Source organism: Lolium rigidum, chromosome 5 (genome assembly GCF_022539505.1).
Source record: "Lolium rigidum isolate FL_2022 chromosome 5, APGP_CSIRO_Lrig_0.1, whole genome shotgun sequence".
NCBI lineage: Eukaryota > Viridiplantae > Streptophyta > Magnoliopsida > Poales > Poaceae > Lolium > Lolium rigidum.
The window spans coordinates 237,438,746-237,449,785 of NC_061512.1; the positions used below are offsets into that span (position 1 = coordinate 237,438,746).

At 44.7% G+C, this 11,040-nt stretch overlaps 2 protein-coding genes across 2 annotated transcripts; both read right to left on the bottom strand.

Annotated features, from left to right (window-relative positions):
• Positions 1-1,786: 1,786 nt before the first annotated feature.
• Positions 1,787-3,598, bottom strand: LOC124651456 (L-ascorbate oxidase-like). Its single transcript, XM_047190546.1, has 2 exons — positions 3,221-3,598; positions 1,787-3,133 (listed from the first exon to the last, which is right to left on the bottom strand). Exons 1-2 carry the CDS (start codon positions 3,596-3,598, stop codon positions 1,787-1,789), a joined length of 1,725 nt encoding a protein of 574 aa, XP_047046502.1.
• Positions 3,599-8,622: 5,024 nt separating this feature from the next.
• On the bottom strand, positions 8,623-10,697 carry LOC124657816 (L-ascorbate oxidase-like). The gene is made up of 2 exons (XM_047196313.1): positions 10,245-10,697; positions 8,623-10,140 (listed from the first exon to the last, which is right to left on the bottom strand). The coding sequence occupies exons 1-2, from the start codon at positions 10,623-10,625 to the stop codon at positions 8,797-8,799; spliced, it is 1,725 nt and encodes a 574-aa protein (XP_047052269.1). The 5' UTR covers positions 10,626-10,697; the 3' UTR covers positions 8,623-8,796.
• Positions 10,698-11,040: the final 343 nt, after the last annotated feature.

The following is an 11,040-nucleotide window of genomic DNA, read 5'->3' on the forward strand; positions in this document are numbered from 1 at the left end:
ACCATTTAAGATGAAGGTCTTCAGATGGTATCTTTGTCGAGGCGTTATTCTCCCTAAAGACAGCCTTGTAAAGCACAAATGACAGGGAAGTAAAAAGTGTGAATTTTGTCACGAGGATGAGACAATAAAACACTTATTCTTCCAATACCATTTCGCAAGAGCTATATGGTTAATCATCCAAATAGGTTCTACCTTATAAGCCAATATTTTCGGCAGTTGGTTAAATGGGGTGGATCATAAGTTTAAAAACTTATTAGGGTGTGAGCGCTTTCCTTATTTGGACGCTTTGGCTATGCATAAATGATAAGGTTTTTAATGATAAAATTCATCTCTTATGCAGGTTATCTACCGGTGCGTCACTTCGCTTCATTTATGGTGTCTCTTTATCGTATGAAGAACCACGATCTCTTTATGGAGGAGTCTACACGTTGGAGGACATGTTGAGAGTGGCAGCATAATCTCAGGATTGAACCTCCACCACTTTAGAAGACGATACACTCTATCATACCTTTCTTGTACTCATATTTTGTATCTTAGATGGCTATGTGTATTGTGTGTACTCTAGCTATGCAGAGATCGGGTGTAATAGTTCAACCTTTTAAGCAATTAAATGCTCTTTATCGGAAAAAAAACACTTGAGCTAATACCTTGTAAAGTCTGGAAAAACAACATCGCAAACCATGGTCCAAGCCGCCGAGGGCCAAGGAAGAGCAGCAGCAACGGTGCCCCAAGGCTTTGCCACCCCGTCCAAGCCTCCCCTTCCGTCAATGTCACCGGTGCCGGTCGTGTGACCTTATGACTGGAAGAAAACTGACTTATGACGATATGGAAATCAGTTGATTATAATAAGAGTAAAGTCCGGTTTTTACCCCTAATTTCATATTTTTGACAGTAATTACCCCATTTAACAATTATTCATCTATATTACCCCATTTAGCAGAAGTTTGCCAGCTTTTACCCCTTTTAAAAATCTAAGAGTTATTTGCTAGTTTTGTCCATTTGTCAGGTACACGTGGCCGGCGACGTCGCTCTTTTTGTCCCGGCGGATGTTTCCACGCCTACATCAGTCTGATCACCGAGTGACGCTCTACTTTTTGCAGTCATTGTGTGTACGTACACACTACTTTGATGTAGCAATCAATGATGGTAGGGGACTAATCGATGTGATCCGAGACCAGGTAAAATTCTTTCTAAATGTTGAGGCGTGCCAATGGCAACAACACATACTAAGATGTTGGCTCATCAGGCACATGCACGTAAGTGTGTGTGTGACGTATTTCTTGTATTACATGACGAGTACACATGATTATATACCTACACTAGAATGCCATGACACATACAAGGTTGTAGTTATAGGTAAAACTTTAGGTTCAAGGTTTTCTTCAGAAGCTACACTCACATGATAAATCACGTGTAAAATTTTAGGGAGGGTAAAAATTGGCAATACTTTCGCTAAATGGGGTAATACGGATAAAAATTTATTAAATGGGGTAACTAATGTCAAAAATATGAAACTAGGGGGTAAAAACTGGAATTTACTCTTATTTAAATAGACACCCCATTAAGCATGTGCATTATTTTTGCACATAAGCGGACAGATATTCTTACATCACTCGTAACTAAAAAAATCTTATGACATCATCACTAATCACCAAAAATATCAACTGTATTTCTTTTCAAAAAGGAAAAAAGTTACTATAATACAATACTATTCGTTGCAACACTATACAAGGTAAAGTAATAAATGACTGCAAATTGCACATACATCACATGGATTATCTTCACGTCAATGGAGTCCCTTGGAATGTCCACAACCCATGATGGACGACGGCAGGCGGCCGACCCTCTCGACGCCCTCTTCAAAGACCACCCCCATGCCCATGAAAACGTGCGCCTCGACGTGGCAGTGAAACAACCACACCCCTGGGTTGTTCGCGTGGAACCTTATCGCCGTCCACCCGTCTGGGTGTAGCGGCACGGTGTTCTTCATGATCGGGTCCTTGATGTTCAGAAGCCTCCATGCGTCTGCCGCTGGGTCGAACTTGCCTTCACCGTGTCCGAGCACCCAGAAGTCGTGTCCATGGAGGTGCCACGGGTGCGTCTCGCTCTTGTCGTTGAGCATGTTGGAGTTCTGCAGCACCACATCCACCACGGAGTCAAATGCTAGCCGATACACTGGGCTTCCAATAGTCCCGTTCGTCTGCGCCGGCGCCGAGATATCGTGGCCCCTGTGGTCGTACGTGTCTAGGGGTGGGTGCTGATCATAGGCATCGGTCAGGTCATGCTTCATTGACACGAGGTAGGGTGTGGCCGGGAAGTGGAGGGACACTCCATTGATGGTCCACTTGGTGTGTCCGTTGATGTAGTTTTGCGTGTTGAGAAGGAGCAACGTGCGGTCAGCTCTTGCCGGCGCCGGCACGGCGTAGCCTGGGTGCGCGACGATAGCCCTGCTCTGCTCCACCCTGATGACCGTGTTGTCCCATGCTGGGCCGGTCGTTGGCACAGTGGGCGGTGTTTTCCGCGGGTCGTTGCCGGCATAGCTCACGATAGCTTTGGCGCTCGGAGTTGAGCTAGCGTTGCGGCCGACGATGTGGGATGTTGCCCAGTAGTTCCGCCTTGGGTCCTGATCAGCCTTGACAAGCACAGAGTACGTCTCACCGGAGTAGATGAAGAGGTTCCTCACCACAAATGGCCGCACGTAGTGGCCATCGGCCTCCACCACCGTCATCAAATGGCCCTCGATCTCGAAGCTGAGTGACGAGAGCGACGTGAGGCTGCCGATACGGAGGAGATAGGTCTTCCCCGGCACGAAGGTGAATTGAGTAGGCAATGTGCAGTCCGGGTGGGAGTTGTTGCACAATCCGGTGGAGTTAGCAAGCTTCGAGCAGTCGAACGTTCCTCGACCATTGATGAGGAGAGACTGGGGCTCGCCGACGAAGACAAAGGGTTTGGCGGAGAGTCCAGTGGCCTGGTCGTAGACGCTCTTGTGCCACCAGTCTTCCAGGAGGACGGTGTGCTCATCGTCGTACCGGAAGGGCTCCCAGACGCCTTCTGGCACGGTCACAACGATCATGCCATTGAGCCCCGCCACGCGCTGCATGCCGTAGTGCGCATGGTACAAGTATGTGCCCGCCTGAAATCGCGCAAACACTTCGTTTAGTGATCATACGTTGGCAAAGAAAAATGTAGGACGAGCATGCAAGATGGTTCAATTTCTTACCCTGTCGACGACGAATTTGTATGTGAACGTTTCCCCTGGCTGGATTGGGCACTGCGTCACGCCGGCGACTCCGTCAGCCCACGGGGTGCCAATCTGCCTGATGCCATGCCAGTGGATAGCGGTGTTCTCCGTCTCCAGCTTGTTATGCACGGTGACGACGACGGTGTCGCCCTGCGTGGCATAAATGGTCGGGCCGGGAGCTTCGCCATTGACGGTCACGGCGAGCTTCTCGAAGCAGTCGGGGGACTTGTGCTGGTACGAGATTTCCCAATCGTAGTGGCGCACCTTCGCTTCCGCTCCCAGCAGCAGCAGCGAGCTGCAGAGTGAGAAGCAGAGGACGGCGGCGGCAACACCTAGTGGCTTCGGCACCAGCGGCATTGTGCCGATGTACGTAGATATCGTCCGACAACAGCACAGCCTGCTTAGGCGCGATGGATCTCTTCTCGCTGTGGAGTTAAGCAAGAAGAAGCTAAGCCGCTGAAGTAGCTACCTTGGCTCCTGCATGGCTTAAGTTGCAGCAAGTGTTGGTTTGTGTTTGCGATGGTGTACTGTGGAAGGCTGTTACGATGAAGCAGTCTATATATATACGGAGTAGTTGCGTCAATACAATAAGTTTGGTTGGTGATTTTTTATTTTATTTTTGCGATTAAGTTGGGTTGGTGATGTTCGATTGGGTTGAATTGAACCGTTCCATAAGAGGAAAGTACGTACATGCACACGAGAGTTAGTGATTTCTTTTACTCCTCTTGGTGTTGACGGCGGGTCTCTCTCGTGTGTGCATTAAGAATTGGTCGATCGGGCCGCGGAGGCCACGTGTGCCTGCGCCCGGATCCGGTCACGCAACGATGTCTGGCTGACCGGCACGCTGTGACATGTGCGTCCCCCTCTTGTTAGACTAGTCACAATGCATAGTACTACTACATGTTACTATCTTCACAATACATGGTATCATATACTAGTATCATAGTTTTCATATATTAATTGTTTTGTAGAATCTCAATGCAAATATATGTACAAGATTTACTTGATATTAATTTTTCTAGTAGTATGTGCTATTATACATTATCTACCTATAATACTACTACCCTCTCTCTCATCCTTAATTGCAGTGCCATATCAGCATTTTGCATATATGAAATGCATGATACTACCTATGATACTTCTATTGTGGGTAGTCTTAGACTAGTCATAGTGGGAAATAACATAGAGTAGTAACATGCACAGAGTAGTAACTTCAAGTGCAGAGTGTTGTGTCAGCAGAGTATTTTCTCCACGATGATGATTCGAGGGTTATATCAAACTCTCGGATGGAGTAAAGAATTATCTCTCTCTCTCTCTCTCTCTCTCTCTCTCTCTCTCTCTCTCTTCTAGCAATCCTGCAAAATAAAATAAAGCCTTGTGTCCCCAACTTCATCGTGTGGTTGTGAAGCACACAATGTTTCCTATAAGTAAAAGTAGCAACTAAAACAAAGTAAACTAAATAAATGCGGTAAAGGTTTGTTTGTTTTGAAATTTAGTGTGCTAATAAGAAAGATAAATATTTTTAATTTTCGGATTAAAAATAGTGCTGCAAATAAATTCTAAGATAAAAGTAATGGGAAGGTGTTTCTTATGATTAAAATTGACTGGGTTCATGGGTTCACTTGACTATTCTCTCTTTTAAGTTGTAGTGGACAATAATAATTCATCAATGAGATATGAGGAAAATAACTTAAACATGTATAGGATAAGTATTCATATGGACATCACGTCCTAACATAGAGATGATGCAAGACATCTCTCTTACACTCGACAAGACTGGAAAAACAGCAAGCAATCTTGTATTAAGAATTAAGAGAGTATAGCCATAAGTACTTTGACATGATCTTTGAATATCAAGTATGCTACCTTGATCAAACAAGATCATCACTTTTGTCATGTGACAAACGTAGCGCATGCATTCACTTTATCCCTAGTGAGATAGCAAAAGAAAAGGCAAAGCCATAATAGACCATGAATTTGTTGTCACTATTCAATCATTAAAACCATGTTATTCCATCTAACACATACATCACTCCACACACATTCTTGCATACAAGTTGGATCATAACAAATACTTAAGAACAGGGTACATAATATGCATCTATCAATACCTGTTACACAAAGTATAGCAAACTTTCATAACATCGTATCATTGAATAAAGATCCACCACATAAGTATTACAAATATAACCATAATCATGTTGGGCAGCTCATATGGTACTAAGAACTATGAAGAACATGCGAGAAATAGATCAAGCTACTGCCACAAACCCGTAGTCCAGAGGTGGAATACTCCCCCTTGATCATGGTGATGATGAGGAAGACGTTGGAGAGGGTGGAGATCCCTCCGGTGGAGGCTCCAGCGGAGTTTGCCCCTCCAATCATCTCTGTTGCAGCCTCCGTTTTCATGTTTCTATGTTTCTGCGGCGCTCTCCTCCAGAGAACTCTTGGGGGGTCATATATAGAGTGGTTTTTAGGTCAAAATATGTCGGTTCGCGAAAGAATCAAGCGATTTGAATGGTCGACGGCCAAAAGAGCATGGGTGGCGCACCCTCCTTGCCTGGTCGTGCCACCTGCCCTCTTTTGGGGCTCAGGCCCCTCTTGGTGTGCTTCCAGGCCTAGGTTGCTTCTCCCGATGAAAAAATGACCCTAAAAACTTGTAGCTCAATTTAATCCCGTATAGGTCTCTGAAATAAAAAAAATACACAAAACGGGGAATTTCTGTTCTGCAGAGTTATAAAAAAATAAAGGGTATGATTGGTAAATTCACATAAATTAATGTAAAACATGGTATTATGATCATATATGTTGCAAATATGTGGGAATTTATTCTAATAAGGAGAAAGTTCATGTATACATTTTACATGCATCAGTTCAATAATGTCCAAAGTTCAACATGAGCTCCCACCCGAATTTGCACTTTATCCTTTTTGTTCATCCATGCAACCAATTTCCAAACAGGTTCCTCATATTGGTTGGGGTGTTATACTAAATGGCATGTAGACCACAGGCCAAATAACCTTGGCAAGGGGACAATCAAATAAAATGTTAGATTGTTTCATCATGACAACAAAAGCAACAATATTACGTAGCCAGTTTATTTTAGACAATGTTATCTTGAGTTAGGATCACTTTTAGGTAAGGAACCGCATAAAAATCCACTTTCCGGCGAAGGAAACACATAAAAATCCTGATTTTCAATGGTACCTTTATTTTTCATATGTATTTTCGAAAATAAATAGTATGGTTATTCGTGTGATCTAAATAAAGGGATTTGCCCAATGTAGTAAAATATCATACAAACACATATTTATGTTTAGAAAGTTGTACATCCATGAGACGGGCGCACCAACTGCACCCACCATGCCAAATTACTATCTAGTCCGTCTAAATCCTATATTTAGCGGGTTGTGCGATAAAACCATCAACCACCGAAACTATTTTTGTTGTGAAGTGTTTTATAGCGAGGCATAATAATGATGAGATAGGGGTCTATTACCTAGCCAAGTATTTTCCCAAAACCGCGTGCTTACCCATTTCCAATTATAAAAGAGCCTCTATGAAAGTAATCATCTTTAAGTTCCATAAGTCCCTTCCAAAACTGGTAGTCTCTATCTTTTTCTTTCGCATGTGATAGTGTTTTTTTTTTAATAAAAGTATTTATTTTTCATGAATTCATGCCATGATCTTTCATTTATTAGTTTGTAAACCCATTTTCTAACCAAAAAATTATTCTTAATATGTTGGGCATCGATCCCCCCCGTCTTTAGGCATGTATATAATATTCTATTAGGTAAATTGACGTTTGTTACAAGCAAATAACACTTTATTTTAGATTGTGGTTTTGCTAGTTCTGAGTTGACTGAGAATTAGCTTAGAGCTCGGTCACCTCTAGAGCCACTGGGTTTGTATCGTGATTCGTGTGTCTAGTGAGTTGAAAGTGGGTAGCTACTTAGTTTCTTCTTCAACTTGTAAGTTGGTAGCAACTGCAAAAAACGGTTGAATTTGCATAGTGATTCGTGTTGGGTGGAAATTTAGAGTGGGTTGCAACTGACCGAGAAGGTATTTTTTAGTTAACCGAGAACTAGCTAGTTGCTCAGTTTAGATTAAGGCAAACAGATATTTAGTGCATTACGTGGGAAATTTTCATTGCATTTCAATTTTTATGTGTGCACAATTATTTCAATATTGTGTTCCATTAATTTTCACTTTTTATTTCTGTAGTTGATCATGTTTTCATTTTTTGTCTCCATCATGGATGCAAAATATATATATGTAGTCTATTCTAGCATGCAAGTTATCCACATCACTCATTATGCTAGCCAACTAATTGGCTATGTCATCTCCACTAATATTCTTCAATGAGTGTGTCCCTTCACATGCAATTATCCACACCATTAAATTGTTTTAGCCATCCAATTGTCAATGACATCAATTTGTAGCCGTCCGAATTGTGAGATCACACTGTCATGTTATCAAATAGCACACCTACAACCTCTCCAACTAGATCACCAAAATTAGTTTTCTCCTTAATCATTTCAGCAAACCAAGTGATTTTTTTTAGAAATTGTTTTCAATTATGAGAATCATGAAATTGCTATTCTACATTATGTGATGTTTTTATGAGATTTCTCAAGAAATTTCCAAAAAAATTGTGCAGCAACGTTCACGGCATCTCCTTTCATGAAAGCTATCCGCATCATCAGTTTCTCTATCTTGGTTATTCATCTTATCTACACTAACGAGGTACTTTTTGAACCTTAATGACCTTTAATTAGTCACATACACAGTCAATTTACATTGATTAAATTTATCCATGTTATTACATGAACAAATTGAATCTTGCATATTCCTATAGACAAATTCTTGTTTCATGTGTTTTATTCCCTTTTACACAATACAATTCTTAAACATATCCGTGATGCAATCATGCAATACACGCCTCTAGTTTTGTGTACATTTTCACCCCTATAGATAGAGGGGGAAGGTGAAGGACTTGGGGTAGGGTGGGAAGAAAATGGACGAAAGATCTTAGCCAAGGACTAAAAGTTAGCGAATGACCTATAATACCTACCAATTGCTAGCCATAGAAGGTACTTTTTTCATCCTAAGTGGTGATGACACATGACATGTGAAGAAGAGCATCATGAGAGGAACAATGAAAAATAATATGTTGATCCAAAAAGACGCAAAAAATCCCCCGATAAAGCAACCGTTGTCTTTATTGCAAAGTATTAATAAAACTACTCATTCCATTCACAAAAGGTCTTATATTTACGAACAACACCTATAAAGGCAACAAAAAGAAAAACACGTTAAAAGCAGGCTAATAATGGATGTGTATATATTGTTTTTTTTCACAAATCGGCCACAAACTATGACATCACTTATAACTCTTAAGGAACCAGTATAGTACATTATTTGTCCCACTACATAAAGAATCATAAATAAACAAATGCCGTAACTGTACATATCCCTCACCTAGATTATCTTCACAACTAGGATCAATATATATCACTTGTTCGAGAAAAAAAGATTCATTGCAGGTTATCTGATCAATGCAGTCCCTTGGAATGCCCACACCCCATGATGGATGATGGCAGGCGGCCAACCCTCTCCACGCCCTCCTCAAAGACCACGCCCATGCCCATGAACACATGCGCCTCGACGTGGCAGTGGAACAACCACACCCCCGGGTTGTTCGCGTGGAACCTTAGTGCCGTCCACCCGTTTGGGTGTAGTGGCACCGTGTTCTTCATAATCGGATCCTTCACATTCAGAAGCCTCCACGTGTCCGCTGCTGGATTGAACTTGCCATCGCCGTGGCCGAGCACCCAGAAGTCGTGCCCATGGAGGTGCCACGGGTGTGTCTCGCTCATGTTGTTGAGCGCGTTGGAGTTCTGCAACACCACGTCCACCACGGAGTCAAATGCCAGCCTGTAGACCGGGCTGCCAATTGTCCCGTTTGTTGGCGCTGGCGCGGAGATGTCGTGGCCTATGTGGTCGTACGTGTCCAGCGGCGGGCGCTGGTCGTATGCGGTGGTAAGGCCACGCTTCATCGACACGAGGTAGGGCGTGACAGGGAAGTGGTGGGACACGCCGTTGATGGTCCACTTGATGTGGCCGTTGATGTTGTTTTGCGTGTTGAGCAGGAGCAGTGTGCGGTCAGCTCTCTGTGGCACCGGCACGACGTAACCCGGGTGAGCGACAATGGCCTTGCTCTGCTCCACCCTGATGGCTGTGTTGTTCCATGGCGGGCCGGCCGTTGGGGTAGTGGGTGGTTGCTTCCTCGGGTCGTTTCCGGCGTAGCTCACGATGGCCTTGCCGCTTGGAGTCGTGGGGTTGCGGCCGACGATGTGGGATGTGGCCCAGTAGTTTCTCCTTGGGTCCTGGTCGGCCTTGACAAGCACGGAATAAGTCTCGCCGGAGTAGATGAAGAGATTCCTTACCACGAAGGGCCGGACGTAGTGCCCGTCGGCCTCCACGACCGTCATCCGGTGGCCCTCGATCTCGAAGCTGAGCGAGGAGAGAGATGTGAGGCTGCCGATGCGGAGGAGATAGGTCTTCCCCGGCACGAAGGTGAATTGAGTAGGCAGTGCGCAGTCTGGGTGGGAGTTGTTGCATGTTCCGGTGGCAGGAGCCAGGTTCGAGCAGTTGAACATTCCTCGGCCGTTGATCAGGAGAGATTGAGGCTCTCCGACGAAGACGAATGGTTTGGCGAAGAGGCCTGTGGCCTGATCGTAGACGCTCTTGTGCCACCAGTCTTCGAGGAGGATGGTATGCTCCTCGTCGTACCTGAAGGGCTCCCTGACGCCTTCCGGCACGGCCACGACGATCATGCCATTGAGCCCCGCCACGCGCTGCATACCATAGTGCGCATGGTACATGTACGTTCCAGCCTGAAATCACGCAAGCGCTTTGCTCAGTTATCATGCATATGTATTGACCAAGAAAACGACTAATCTGCAATGTAGCATTGTATATTTGTAGTTGAATTTCTTACCCTGTCGACGACGAATTTGTAGGTGAACGTTTCCCCGGGCAGGATGGGGCACTGGGTCACGCCGGCGACGCCGTCAGCCCAGGGCGTGTCTATCTGGCGGATGCCGTGCCAATGGATGGCGGTCTTCTCTGTCTCGAGCTTGTTATGAACAGTGACGACGACGGTATCGCCTTGCGTGGCATAGATGGTTGGTCCGGGAGCCTCGCCATTGACGGTCACGGCGAGCTTCTCGAAGCAGTCGGGGGACTTGTGCTGGTACGAGATTTCCCAATCGTAATGTCGCTCCTTCGCCTCCGCCACCGCCACTAGCAGCGAGCTGCAGAGGTAGAAGCAGAGGACGGCAGCGGCAACAACCAGAGGCCTTGGAATCGATGGTAGCATCGTGCCTATGAAGGTACGCTGGACAGCAGTGCGACTTGCTTAACTGCACTGGAGCTCCTCGCTGTGGATCAAAGCAACAAAATGCTTAACCGCTGCAGTAGCTTGGCTCGTGTCTCGCTCGGTGATGTTCTAGCAACTGTGTGCGTTGTTCTGTGAGAGGTACTTACGGTGAAGCTTTCTATATATATAGTTGTGAGATTAAGGATGTGCATCTGGTCAAAGGAAAATTTCACAATCCTCTTGAGTCAGAGAGTTGGGTGGAAATGATTGAGTTGGGGACGTTGAATCATTCCAGGATAGGAAAGTGCATGCACACGGGGATTAATGTTTTTTTATTGCCCACTAGGTAACCATGACTATCATCCACGTTTAGTGTCGGCTTACCGTGTTGAAGCACACTCTCTAGTCTCTCCTG

Excerpts from the sequence above, each read along its gene's own strand:
- LOC124651456 (XM_047190546.1), bottom strand. The coding sequence starts at position 3,598 with ATGCCGCTGGTGCCGAAGCCACTAGGTGTTGCCGCCGCCGTCCTCTGC. Across the intron at positions 3,134-3,220 it reads ACAAATTCGTCGTCGACAGG|GCGGGCACATACTTGTACCA; the intron begins GTAAGAAATTGA and ends GCGCGATTTCAG.
- LOC124657816 (XM_047196313.1), bottom strand. The coding sequence starts at position 10,625 with ATGCTACCATCGATTCCAAGGCCTCTGGTTGTTGCCGCTGCCGTCCTC. Across the intron at positions 10,141-10,244 it reads ACAAATTCGTCGTCGACAGG|GCTGGAACGTACATGTACCA; the intron begins GTAAGAAATTCA and ends GCGTGATTTCAG.